This window comes from Nematostella vectensis, chromosome 13, assembly GCF_932526225.1.
Source record: "Nematostella vectensis chromosome 13, jaNemVect1.1, whole genome shotgun sequence".
NCBI classification, from domain to species: domain Eukaryota; kingdom Metazoa; phylum Cnidaria; class Anthozoa; order Actiniaria; family Edwardsiidae; genus Nematostella; species Nematostella vectensis.
The window spans coordinates 4,055,382-4,069,928 of record NC_064046.1 but is presented as its reverse complement, the minus strand read 5'-3'; the positions used below and the strand labels follow the sequence as shown (position 1 = coordinate 4,069,928).

Sequence of the window (14,547 nt, the reverse complement as noted above, 5' to 3'; positions counted from 1 at the left end):
GCTTGAGAGGTAGTCCACTTTCACCGGGGATACCGGAAATTCCGGAAATCGTGTACAATTTGCAGTTTCCCATAGAATTATTTGACCGAGGCCCCCATCGGCCACTATTCCCCAGGACCCCAAAAGTAGAAGTTCTGGGTACAGAAGAAAATGGTACATAAGTCACCCTGGAAATTCTGTAATATATAGGTAACTTTTTTTCACCATTATAGCATCCCGGAAAAACTGGGATCTCATTCCGAAATATCCGATTTTAAATTGTAAACAACCCATCTCCCCGTTCTGTGGTTGAGCTTGTCCCAGCCCCCAGGCTACCTCACGGTTCATCTCCGAGCACAGGAAACCCGGTAAGAACGCCCGGGACTAGGCTGGGATGCTTTCTTACACTTGGTCTAGGCTACGATGACAAAATGGCGGCTGCCAGAGCCATTTTAAGTAGGTATCATCAGATAGGGGTTCGACTATTATTGTATCAAACGCAACTCACTGAACAAGTTCTTGTGCGTGAACATAATAACTGTTTTTCATTAGTTCCCCGTGCCACCCTGAACTGTTTTGATTTTTATAACAACCCGCCAAGCAGGACGGAAAAACATGACGTGACGCTTCAAATAAGCCCATTTCACATCGAATAAGGCGCAGAATTTCTCTGAGTACTTAGTAAGTGCGACTTTTTTAAAATTGATGCGACTTTTGTAAAGTGTCATTCAAATTTGAGCTTTTCGTCCCTGAACTGATATATAGGACAATGATGATCAAGGAAAAATTATCTTGAAAAGCCAAAATCTGGTTATCTGCACTTCGGCCTCGCGTTATTTGTGTTTTGAAAATCAGTCCGTAATAAGGAAACTTTAGCAATTGTAAGAAATTGTGTCTTCTCTCTCTATCTGGAATTGTGCGTTTTGCAGGTTTTTCCGTCATGTCAACCCGCCAAGAATGATTGCGTGGCAACGAGCTTGAGAAACCCAACAATCGAAGATTCCAAACACCCAAGAAAAAAATAAAGCATATGGAGCGGTTACGTCTCTGCATTGTGACGCGCGCTACCGTGACCACCAAGAAAGGATATGCTACGTGCTCTGAGTATTATATTTTTGCCACACTGATTGACGATTCGTGTCGATAGTAGCCTTTCTCTAATCCTAATTGGCCAGCCTTCTAAAAGTCGTCAAGGTGGCCGAAGCGCGTTTCGCTCTTAGAAAGGTTTAATGATTCCCAGCTTTCTTGGTTTGAATTCGGGAAAGTCGATATAGGATACAAAAAGCAAGCTGGGTCCACACTAAAATGAAACCAGGCGCAGCATAAGATTTATCGAGTCTGTTAGCAATCGTTAAACTACCAACAAACTGTTGTCATAATGACACTGAAACTGTGTGAGCAGAGTATGTAGTCCGTTAACAATAGTTGAACATTCCCATGGCTCGTTGCTCTTGGCAGGTCTCCTCTTTTCATCGTTTACATACAAGAGAAAACTACTTGACCTAAGAATGATGGCGTAATAGTTCAAGTTGACGACCTGTCAGACGCTAAATTATTTTTTTTGCGGAAATGGATGCATTTTATCCGTCAGAAAAAAATAAATGTTTGGTCCTTACTTAGGACAAAAAAAGTAGTTATACGGGCCTAAGTTCGCCAGCTTACGATAGAATGGGTGTGGAGGTTCTCATTAGATGTGTCATCGTTATCGGTAAGTGTAACATATATTTTTTTCGTTTACCGTTGTGGATTTGTCGCCTTTTTCGCGCAACATCCAAGAAAATAAAACAGGTGTTTTTTTAAAACCCCATCGTACGTTATTTCGACACAAGCAATGATTTACTTTACCATCATTCCGGCAGTTCGTCACCCCCATTTTTAAAGTATTTATTTCGTCTTGCCAAAACAGGTCATCTAAAACAGGAGACTAGGCCCCAGTATCAAGCTCGTGGCACACCACACTAACACAATTTAACGTTCCTCATAGCATTAACAAGCGGTGCGGTAATCGCAAGCTCAAAGGGGGATCCCAAAGTAGACAACATCACGGCAACTCAACATCTTCTTGATTCTCTAACACTGACAGGGTTACCGCTGAACCCTGGGAACGCAGGACCTCTTCAGGAACACAGCACCCAGGGGAATACTAAAACAGTTGCTATGGATACCCCCGTAGAAACAGCCACCAATCAAGACTCACCTGTTGTTGCTTTGTCTGAAAGAGGGACAATGGATAATGGACTGGCAAGAGGTCCTATCCCTAGTGCTAGGGATGTTAGTCAAGGCACTCAAGTAGATCCCCTTAAAAACGAAGGCGTTGTTAGTATCAGGAAAATTCTGGTGAAGCAAATCCCACCACCAGCTGGCATTGATGATAACAAAGATGTGTCTTCAACTCAAACACAAAACCAGCATGCTGGCCCTGGAAGAAATGATGGAAATGTAAATAATTCTACTGCGACTACTGTGGGTGAGCATAAGGCTATAAAACTGGGAGGTCAAGAAGAAAGAAACCCAGTAAGTGAGCCCACGAAGGTAACGCATGGCGGAGAAAATGTTTCAGTGAAAAACGCATCAGAAAACTCTTCATCAAGGCCATCTGGACAAGATGGCATGGACAGTAGCAAAACCCGTCCCTTCCAAGATGTAATGGAAAGTCAGCGGACAATGAAGATATTTACTGATGATGATACTGATGGTAAGAAGGAGAGAAATAGAGGGGTAAAAGAAGTGACGATGCCACTAAGAGGAAGACCCCTGGCCGGGTTCGAACCCTCTCATCTTCGTACAGCACACCACACAACGACGTCAACGTCAGAGAACGTTCTCAATAAGACGAGTAATTCCAAGAAAGTGGAATCTGCTGAGAATTTTGAGAGACTGCCTTCCTTTCAAGCAAATAAGAATAATACTGGACAGGATTCTTTGATCAACATACAGACATCGTTAAATGCATCACAGAGAGCGCAGTCATTGAATGCTGCAAGTGAAGGACCTGCTCCATTCCTTGGACAGATAATTAAACAGGCTGGTTACAAGATGCACTCGGACAGAATACCTGGAATAGTAAATGCTGATCAAACTACTAGCCAGGGGAATAAGCCATTACTGGAAAAAGGCAGTTCTGTAGAAGAGGTGAATGTTTCGAGCAGCAATGTTAGTTCGATAAGAAAAGCGTATGACAAAAGGATTGGAAGCATATCTGATAAGGCACTTGGTAATGATGCTCAGCAGGAATCTGAAGGAAACGACCACAAAAGTCAAACATTTGACAAGCATTTTAGTAAAGATTATAAAGAATTAACTGCATATCAGAAAACCTCTAACCCTATCTCTAACCCCAGCATAAGAACTAGTCCTATCTCAAACCCTAGCCCTAGCCCTCACCCTAGCTCTAACCCTAGCCCTGACCCTAGCTCTAACCCTAGCCCTAACCCTAGCCCTAACCCTAGCTCTAACCCTAGCTCTGACCCAAGTCCTAACCCTAGCTCTAGCCCTAGCCCTGACCCTAGCTCTAGCCCTGACCCTAGCACTAATACTAACCCTAACCCTAGCTCTGACCCAAGTCCTTACCCTAGCTCTGACCCTAGTCTTAGCTTTAGCCCTAGCTCTAGTTCCAGCCCTAGCGTTCGCCCTAGCCCTAACCTAATATCTAACCCTAACCGTAACTCTAACTCTAATTCTAACCGTAACCCTAACCCTAGCTCTAATCCTAGCCCTAGTCTTAGCCCTAATCCTAGTCCTAACCCTAGCACTAGCCCTAACCGTAATCATAGCTCTAACACTAACCCTAACCCTAGCCTTGGCCCTAATCCTAGTCATAACCCTAGCTTTAGCCTTAGCCCTAACCCTAACCAAAACAAGACCCAAGGAGAGGGAGAAAGAGCTACTACGATGAACGACACCCAAAAAGGACTTAAGGTCGACGGTGTTGGCTTTAGCCAAAAGCACTTTGATGCAAATCTTAAAGGCACTACTCTCGCGTCAACAACTGATTCAGATAATCTGCAAGACAGATTTGGCACTATTTCTACCGAGATTGGAAGAAACGGAGCCGACATGGGGAAAGCTGCAAATATACTTAAAGAAGGAATGCTCGTCGATATATCAAAACCTGCTGATAATGGTGTTTTAAAACCGAATCAAGTAGTGTCTGGCGACCCTCCCTCTAGCTCCAATGGAACTAAACAAGAAAATGGATTAAAGAATGTGCAAGTAAATAAAAGCTCAGCGATGATCAAAAGATTAAATGGAACTGACAATGCCAACCAGGGTTACAAAGCCTTCGAAAAACTAAAAACAAACGCCATATTCACTGATATTCCTCTGGAAAGCAATGAAGTCATCGAGCCAGCTGACCTGTCAATTAGTAGCCAAGGTTACCGCTGGAACAGAGGGAGGGGAAGGGGAAGGTCTAGGTACCGGAGACCACGCCCACGTCCACGACGTCCTCCACCACCTCCTCCTCCTCCTCCGCCTCCCCCTCCTCCGCCGCCTCCTCCTCCGCCTCCTCCTCCGGCATCGAGTACTGGTTCAACCCCTGGAGGTGACAAGGTACCAAGCGTAGGACCAAAGACAGAACAAGGTAACAAAGCTATCATATAGGTTATCATAGACATAAGCACGTCAAGAAACTGTTGTGTTCTTTACCCCTTCTTTTACACTACAAGTTGCGAAATTTTGTTGAGTAACGTACATGCTCTTAGAACCCCCATCTCTCTATCAAGCCTTGCAGCGGCAGACAACATTGTGTCATATGACAAAACATTGTCTGCCCCACAAGCATTGTTTTCTACGTGTTTTCTTGTTTTCTCGACAATACAGTGGAACCTGTAAAGCGGCTGCTAAGCAGACTACCACCTTCCATGTCCAAGAGGACGTGGTTAACTTTTATTTGAAGATTCCTTAATAAGAAATGATCCACTTTTTGGTCGCCAGGGGGGAAGGGGGTGCGCATCCACTCGCCTGTACTCGCCTGCAGCTGATCGCGACATTAACTGAGGAGATTGAACCATATTTTTCCAGTTCCATTGCCTTGTTATACTTACGGCTAACCTCAATCAAGCGGCCAATTAGCATGACCCAAGGGGTAGCCAAGGGTTGCCTTTTGATAGATATACCACTGTATACATCACTTGGTAAGGTTCCAGGGTGGCCGCTTAATAGAGATACCAATGTATACATCACTTGGCAAGGTCCCCAGGGTTGCCTTTTAATAGATACGGTTCCAGGGGGCCGCTTAATAGAGATACCAATCTATACATCACTTGGAAAGGTCCCCAGGGTTGCCTTTTAATAGATATACCAATGTATACATCACTTGTGAAGGTCCCCAGGGTGGCCGCTTAATTGAGATACCAATCTATACATCACTTGGAAAGGTCCCCAGGGTTGCCTTTTAATAGAGGTACCAATGTATACATCACTTGGTACGGTTCCAGGGTGGCCGCTTAATTGAGATACCAATCTATACATCACTTGGAAAGGTCCCCAGGGTTGCCTTTTAATAGATATACCAATGTATACATCACTTGGCAAGGTCCCTAGGGTGGCCGCTTAATAGAGGTACCAATGTATACATCACTTGGCAAGGTCCCCAGGGTTGCCTTTTAATAGATATACCAATGTATACATCACTTGGCAAGGTCCCCAGGGTGGCCGCTTAATAGAGATACTACTGTATACATCACTCGGCACGGTCCCTAGGGTGGCCGCTTAATAGAGGTACCAATGTATACATCACTTGGCAAGGCCGCTTAATAGAGATACCACTGTATACATCACTTGGTACGGTCCCAGGGTGGCCGCTTAATAGAGGTACCAATGTATACATCACTTTATCACTTGGTGCGGTCCCAGGGTGGCCGCTTAATAGAGGTACCAATGTATACATCACTTGGTACGGTTTCAGGGGGCCGCTTAATAGAGGTACCAATGTATACATCACTTGGCAAGGTCCCCAGGGTTGCCTTTTAATAGATATACCAATGTATACATCACTTGGTACGGTTTCAGGGGGCCGCTTAATAGAGGTACCAATGTATACATCACTTGGTACGGTTTCAGGGGGCCGCTTAATAGAGGTACCAATGTATACATCACTTGGCAAGGTCCCCGGGGTGGCCGCTTAATAGAGGTACCAATGTATACATCACTTGGCACGGTCTCAAGGGTGGTTGCTTTATAGAGGTACCACTGTATACATCACTTGGCACGGTCCCTAGGGTGGCCGCTTAATAGAGGTACCAATGTATGCATCACTTGGCACGGTCTCAAGGGTGGTTGCTTTATAGAGGTACCAATGTATACATCACTTGGCACGGTCTCAAGGGTGGTTGCTTTATAGAGGTACCACTGTATACATCACTTAGCACGGTCCCCGGGATGGCCGCTTAATAGAGGTACCACTGTTTTCGCATTGGACGTTGACGTATAACTTGAAATTTTCTAGGAGATGCGGAGTTTGAGGAAGAGGCCTTGCTTACTCATAACAACTTCCGTCAAGTTCACAACGCGCCTCCCATGACGCTAAACCGCGAGCTAAGCTTGCAGGCAAAGGGATATGCAGAAAAGATCGCAAATCTAGGTGCACTGCAGCATTCCTCCAGCGGTGAGCGGGGAGAGGACGTGGGCGAGAACCTCGCCGTGGGATGCAAGTCGTTCGGAGTGCCTCTAACGGGCAAAGAGGCTGTCACTAACTGGTGAGGGATATGCAACGTTGAATAGTCTCTTTTAGCCGCCGTTTTATCATCCTAGCAAAATGTTGAAGAAAGTATCAAATTCCATCGGCTGAGTTTGGGACGCGATTGGGGTATTTTAGATGTGAATGATGAATAAAACTTTGTTTTTAGATGATTATTTCGAAATTTCTTGGCATGATTTAATGACAAAGGTATGGCTGGTGAGAGCCAAGATAAACAAAAACTACGCCACTGACATAAAGTCGTACTACATCACCATGTGAGACACCACACAAGACAACACTGCCCCTAAACCACACGACACCATGCCATACCACACAACACAGTGTCTAGGGAATTTAAGCAACTACGGCAGTGATGATGGCAAGGATAACGTAACCCCCGAAAAACCTTTCACGCTTTGCGCTCAATTCTAAACTGGTTTGATCAAATTCACTCGCTTTTGTAGTCCCAAAAAACTATTGACAAGCCTAGAATCATATTTCCAACAAAGCGAACAAGGAAAGTCTAGTTTTATCGCACACGTCCCCGTCCTCTTTAGACCGTGAAACTTGGAGTTTTCACGTTGTAGTTTGAAGGACAAAGACAGAAATGTATCAGACGGAATCCATTTCCGAGTGTTTTTCACGTCTGATTCTTTGAATTTCACTTGTTTTCTGCCGTCGCCGTTCGTGTTGCCTTTGTCGTTGATTAAATTCCCTTCTAAAAAAACATATGACTCATTGTTAGAAATGTTACGCATTCACGTGCTTATTTCTTCAAGGTATAACGAGGTCTGCAAGTATGACTTCAATAATGGCGCCTTCGCTATGGAGACCGGTCATTTTACCCAGGTTGTGTGGACCGACAGTATTGAGCTCGGTATGGGAAAAGCGACGGGGAAATTAAATGGCATACCTTGCGTGTTCGTCGTTGGGAGGTACCGACCACCGGGGAACTTCAACAACCAGTTCAAGGAGAAAGTTCTTCGCGGAAAATTTGACCCCAGCTATTGTAATAATGTTTAACCGAGCTTGTCACTGGCAAAGGAAGCGTGCAACAATGTTTAAGCAGTTGTGTAACCCCTGGACGATTGTTTATGGGGAGAGAGAGGAATGCTTACTTGTCTTCTCACCAGAAATGTGACCCTAGAAGGAATCGAAGAAGACCACCCTCCAGGGGGATTGATTTAAACGCCATTGTCAGCTACAGTTTTTGCTTTTGTTCCAAATTCCAAGACAAATTAATTAAAGAAATTTTATACGTTATTTAGCAGTTTCGATCAAAGTTATCTTAATAGTTTCCCAAATCAGGCGATGGAAGTGGTGCTTTCTCACACTTGGTTTATTGCGAGAACGAAAACGGCAAAACGGCACCTAATTTAATGGAAGATAATGGTTAACCACAGTTAACCAGACGTTTGGACAATCAAGGTTTGGGTGATGGACGAAATATCCCTATTAAAATTTTAATACTTTTCATTTGAAAACGATGTCATCTGAAAAACAAACAGGGGTATCAGTGTTGAGTAATAATTCATTGGAAAATAAAAATAGTATATTTAATCAATTAAGTTTTACGCCTAGTGCACACTAGCAACAAAACAACATAACGACATGGGCGCGCGCTATGTTTATCCCGACATAATGACATAAAAGTCGTTATGTCCATGTCGTTATGTCGAAAATAAAAGTGCGCGCGCCCATGTCGTTATGTCGATATGTCGCTAGTGTGCACTAGGCATTACCGTGCGGAATAAGGATGCGAGACACCGTCCACGACCCCGTCCACACGTATACGGAATCGAATGAATCCGCAACTATATTTTATGTTTCGGATACAGCTATCGCCCACACGTATACGACGATTACGCTGGCGAATCCGCAACCTTTTAAATCCGCAAACAAAAGCGGAACGAAACGGGTTATAATTCTATGACTACCGTCACGAATATAGCGATTCCATGCTGGTGTCACTAATATGGCTGGTGTGCTGTAGACAATGGTACCTAGTGAAGGTAGTGTAGCGGGTGAAGCTGGTGTAGCAGGTGGAAATGAATACGCTACGATTCCGTATACGTGTGGACGGTCGAATCCGAATCTTTTCGATTACGGAATCCGTGTGGACGGTTGAATCCGTAACTTTTCGATTACGATGACGTCAAAATCCTACTTAGTCTCTAACCGTAGAATAAAACGAGATGGCGTCGCAATGTGTAAAGCTAGAGCGATTACAGAGTCGCCGTATACGAGTGGACGGGCGATAACGATACGATTATGCTACGTGTGGACGGGAAACATTTCGATTACGGAAAGAAAAAATTGAGGATACATTCGATTCCGTATACGTGTAGACGGGGCCTTACATTAACCTCACGTAGTCAACAAGCGAGGAAAACGAAAGCACGAAAGAATTCTCCTAATTCGTCAATCAAATATGATTATCGTAAGCTGATTCGCTCTCAAAACTTTGTATAAGTAGCGTGCTTTTCACGATGTGTCCGTAATACTAAAGCATGGCTCGAACAAGTACCGCTATTGTTCATATGTCGAGGGCCACTGAGCACCTTCCTGTCTCACGCCATTAACCAAAGGCGTGTAAAAACTCGCGCCTTCAATAAAAACCTCAGAGAAACAAGACACAGTTTTATACCAGAAATTTAAGATCACAAATAAGAACAGCCATTTTAAGGTAATGGCAATTTGAAGTAATCGCTGTTGATTGAAGGATAGGGCGAGTTTACAATGGGAGACAAATTTCTTGTCGCCTTGCTGTTGACCTTTGAGTTATTTGCTGTGAGAGGTACGTTAAGTTATTGTGAAACCAAACAACCATGAAGGGAAATAAATCAACTCAGGTTTGAAGTGGTTAATCGCATCTTTGAAAAAGTAGATTCGTTGGCGTTTCGAGCAGTATCACTTCATCCCTGTGGTAATTTATTTCTACACCGCCTACTTAGAACAATAATTATTTTTACAGTTTGTATTTAGTTTATCTAGTAATACCACAAAACCATGAATCTCTTTCTTTATCAAAGAAACAGATTCGCGGTTTTCTTCGTAATATAAGGAAATGATATCAAAATTTGAATGTACTAACCTGGGCATAAAAAAAGGCTTTTCACTGTGGAGCCAAATTTAAAAAGTATTTTCAGGGAAACAACAACAACAACAACAACAACAACAACGACAACGACAACGACAACAACAACAACAACGACAACAACAACGACAACTACAACGACTACGACAACGGCAACAACAACAACAACAACAACAACAACAACGGCAACAACAACGGCAAAACAACAACAGCAGCAACAACAACAACAACAACAACGACGACAACGACAACGGCAACAACAACAGCAGCAGCAGCAATAACAACAACAACTGAAGATGGTACCACGGGCCAGGGTCCCCAGCGGTTCTTTACAGGTTAATGCAGCTTGAGTAGAACGGGACCGCCGGCTTAATTTTCTTAAGACAAGGGATACAAAGTCCCAAATGTAAAGAGCCAAGTTTTTACCTCAAATCCCGAGCTGGCCTGATCTGGGATTGAACCCCAGTCCACTGGGGCGGATCCCGTATCACTTAACTATCCTGGCTCTCTATAATGATAACACATTTCAAGGGAAACGAGTAATACTTTGATTTCAAATAATTATATATATATATATTTTTTTTACTTGTGATTCCGGAATGAGAATGTTTAGAATAGAAAAAGCGCGCGTTCGTTTATCCCGCTTTCCTATTCCGGAATGGAATAAAGGCAATTCCACCCATTCTGCTACCCGTAGCAGAATGACTCGAATAGAAAAAAAAAAAAAACGCGCCCTTAGTTACGAGGTTGAAAATGGCTAATATGCACTCTCAGAAGAAAGTACAGTTATTATATATTGTCTTTAGTCACCTCTATCAATGCACCAATCGGTGTGCGGCGCAACGATGACGTCATGATGAACATGCCCTCGGTGCAACATCTGTTCGGAACCCTGAAAACCTCTCCAAGAGAAGATTATGATTTTCCAAGAAGGACTGTCGATCTTCATAAAGCGTCCCGTTCTTTTGGAAACAATTTGCAACGACTTTGGAGTAAGGAATATATGATAGCGAATTTGAAGAAGAACGGCGTGTTTGAGAATTTGTTAAGGGAACTCTACTTGAAGAATCCGGTGATTCACGGGAAGGGATCATCAGCGGGCTTCAGAACGATCACGGGACCAGAAAGAGGTGCGGTATTGGGAAGTAGATTGGCAAAGACAATGGCACAACCAATTGGATCAGGTTCAAAACACATAACTGAAGGTGAGAAAGTCTCCGGCATTATTACCGGAGAACATACAGCTAAAGAGAACAAATGGCTGAAACAAAAAGCTCAACACTTAAGCAGAGAAAAACAAATAGAAAACCTAAAGCAACAACTTGCAATGGAAAGAAAGGAGTCAAAGGTAAATCATCTGAAGCTGTTACATGGACAGAGTCTCATTAAGAAAAAGGAAAACACGCCTGACAAAGAATCTTCTCTAAAAGTTTCGACACGTAAGCAATTAGTTGACCGATTCTTGCGCGAACTTTTAAGAAGACGCCTCAAAAGGAGGCAAATGTCTAGGCACGTTGGAGGAATGCTTCTTCGGCGTACACAACCTTTAATTAAACGAACAGGGAGTTTTAAGTTTCATATTCCAAACGGAGTCGGGGAAGGTGATTTCTCAATCAGCAAGTCAGGGCTAAGACTAAGCATGAAGCTTACACTAGAAGATCAAGCGACTACAACTGCCGCTACAACTTCTACAGCAGCGCCTGGAAATATTACGACACCAACAAAAGGGCCTATCACATCGAATAACACATCGACCCCAACGATGTCTGGAGGTAGAAAGATGCCAGCGAAAGAGCCCACGACATCTACGACAGGGCATTCAACAAGGTCAAAGCCTACGCCTACTACACCAACGATAGCCGATAATACAGCGTATCTAACGACGGGGCCTACGACGTCTGGAGACAAAACGACGTCAGCGATAAAGCCTACGACCCCAACAACAACAGAGGCATCAAATCTAACGACAGAACTTATGACGCCTGAAGTTACAACGACGCCAACGATCGAGTCTACAACTCAAACGACGCCTACGACAGGGCCGGCGACCGGAAATACAACGACGCCAACGATACAACCTATAGCGGCAGATAATTCAACCAAGCCGCCAACTACGACGCCTGTCAGCTCGACGATCCCAACTACAAAGCCTGCACCAGCTCAAGAGGGACTGTTCAACATCTGCATATGCCCAGCGTCACCACCCACACCCAACGGTACGTGAATATAGAGTAAAATAAAACCTGTATAAAAGAACTTAGAGATTAAGAACCTACAGGCTGAAATTTTGCATTTTTAAGAACTCCCAACAAAAGCGCCACTGAATGGTATAAATCTTCATATCATTTAGTTCACATTGGCTTTCTCATATTTCAACGATATTGTCATCGATTTATAAACAATGAATTTCCCTGTATGTGCTGTATTTATCGCTAATAAAGTTTAGTTCTCAATCGATTTATTTACGATTTTTTATTTTAGTTCTTAATCTATTTTACTTTTAATAGCGCCAAAATCAATATACAACTATTTATATTCTTTGCCTACATGTACTGTGGCTCAACAACGTCAATGCTCTCTCTTATAGGCTGTTTTCTTCAAGATGGACAAGTCATGAAGCGCGTCATGGAAACACATAACAAATACCGCGCCCTGCATAACGCGACCGCGATGTCGCTGAGCTGCGACATGAGTCGACAGGCACAGGAGTATGCGCAGAAGATGGCCGATCTTGACACGCTGGTGCATTCTGGGTACAGCGAACGTCCCGAGCAAGGGGAGAGTGTGACGATAGTCTGCGGCAAGGGACTGGACGCTAGCATCAACGACGCTATCAATAAATGGTAAAGCCTGTTGAACACTGCATGTCACTCTTTTTTAGTTGCTCGTTGTCGCTTATAATTCAGGGTCGTAACGGTCGTAATCGGAAAACTGGGGGGCACATTTGAGGAGAACAGCCACGCCCCTTCTTGACAATTTCTTTGTAATTTTAGAAAAAAAACAAAGGCCTTGCAAGAACACTTAGAAATAGACATGCACAAATGAAGTCGGATACTTTATTGACGATTTTATTTTATTGAAACTTTGTCAGTTACTTATTCCAATTAGCCGATGGAAGCGGATTCTTTGTGTTACTTGGTTGCAGGAGCTTAGATTGGCCAATGATATTTTCGCTTTTTGTTTACCTCCCTAGGACTGCGCTAGTTTTCAAACTTGCAGATTTTTTGTTTATCACGGGCTGCCATCCCGATGGACCCAGATTGAAATGTTTTAGATTGCCACAGGTGTCCCGCTCGCTCTTTTAGATCATTCATTAATACTCATTAAAAACGCCATGTGGTTCTCCATCAGGTATAACGAGGTTTGCAAGTACGATTTTGCCAGCGGAGGACCCCAACCCGGCGCCAACCACTTTACTCAGATGGTATGGAAAGGCAGCAAAAAAATTGGGATTGGAATAGCAAAGAAATCCGAAATGACAGGAACCTGCGCATACGTTGTTGTACGGTACTATCCACAAGGAAATTTTGATCCTGGGGACGGAGCTTATACGAGAAACGTGCAGAAAGGGGTCTTTAGTAAGAATGACTGCAAAACGCATTGACTGAAATGATCCTCGCCCCCAGGCTACTCTCGACAAACTCTACTTATTCCGATTAAAAAATGGCGGACGTTCTTGGAGCACGACGGGAAATCAAGCGGGAAATCAAGTGATGTTATAAAAAATGTGAGAGACACCTGGGGACAAGTTTAGACTGAAAATTCACAGTTAGGCACATTTGTGTTATAGCTGCAAGGAAAAAAGGGGGTCTTAACATCCGCATATTCGATTGTTCGAGTTCCCACTGTGAAGAATTGCGCCTAAACATTTTTTGTAACCATATGCCTCTTTAATAAATAACAATTTAATCATCTATACATTTATTTTCTCACTGCAATAGGCCATTCCAGGTATGACCATGCGCATTCACTATTCACTTCAATTGCCGTCATGCAGTACGCACTTCGTGTGGTGCAAGCTTTAAAAAGCGCGCGCTGCATTCTGGTAGTTGAGGTAGGTTTCTATGGCAATGCGCGTGCGAATTTATAGCTGGAATGGCCTATTGAGATGTTTTGATCTCGTCAAAACGATTTTAGAGGAAAGTTTAAAAGTATAAATCATACCTACCTACCTCACCAGGTGAAAACCTAGAGAGTGCACGGGGTGCACCTCCCCCCCCCCCTGGCCCAAAAAAGTTAATCATTCCTTATTAAAGGATCCTCTATCTATTGGATATGATATTTTTGACTGCGCCCCGCTCCCTCTCAGCAAATCCTGGCTTCGCACCTACTAGCGTCTGTACCCACCCTGTAAGGAATTCCTGTAAGGGTGACTGTTTGATATTAGAGCAGCAGGAGGGGTGGGTCGGGGTGGGGGGGGGGGGGGGGGGGGTGAACAATGTCCGCACTCGTCTCCAGGGCCCGACCTTTCTCGGTCTAGAAGGTAGGAATAACCATAGGCACAGAGTTGCCAACCCGAGTTTCCCGGGGTTAGGGACAACTTTGCCTAAAGTGCGCATGCGTGTCGACCCTTTTTGTTACTTTCCGACCAACAAGGGGAGGCTACAAAGCGACGTTCATCCTGGCCGTCCCCGGGCGGGGCAACTTGGGCTCGATTTTTAGCATGCAAACACGAACCAATGTTGTCCCTACAGCCCCCTCCCCCTTCTCCCTCCCACCCTCCCCCCCCCCCCTCCCTCCCCGGGTGAAATACATTAAATACGTGAAAAACCCCAAGAGAGCCAATGCG

At 44.0% G+C, this 14,547-nt stretch overlaps 1 protein-coding gene across 1 annotated transcript; it reads left to right on the top strand.

Annotated features, from left to right (window-relative positions):
- Positions 1 to 37: 37 nt before the first annotated feature.
- On the top strand, positions 38 to 13,672 carry LOC5512258. Its single transcript, XM_048721037.1, has 8 exons — positions 38 to 435; positions 909 to 1,687; positions 1,964 to 4,561; positions 6,428 to 6,677; positions 7,441 to 7,682; positions 10,565 to 11,974; positions 12,346 to 12,601; positions 13,110 to 13,672. The coding sequence occupies exons 2-8, from the start codon at positions 1,648 to 1,650 to the stop codon at positions 13,360 to 13,362; spliced, it is 5,049 nt and encodes a 1,682-aa protein (XP_048576994.1). The 5' UTR covers positions 38 to 435; positions 909 to 1,647; the 3' UTR covers positions 13,363 to 13,672.
- Positions 13,673 to 14,547: the final 875 nt, after the last annotated feature.

Bases quoted from the DNA above. Each gene is read 5' to 3' on its own strand.
- LOC5512258 (XM_048721037.1), top strand. From the start codon at position 1,648: ATGGGTGTGGAGGTTCTCATTAGATGTGTCATCGTTATCG. The intron at 1,688-1,963 runs GTAAGTGTAACA...CGTTCCTCATAG, and splicing joins TAGATGTGTCATCGTTATCG to CATTAACAAGCGGTGCGGTA. The intron at 4,562-6,427 runs GTAACAAAGCTA...GAAATTTTCTAG, and splicing joins AGGACCAAAGACAGAACAAG to GAGATGCGGAGTTTGAGGAA.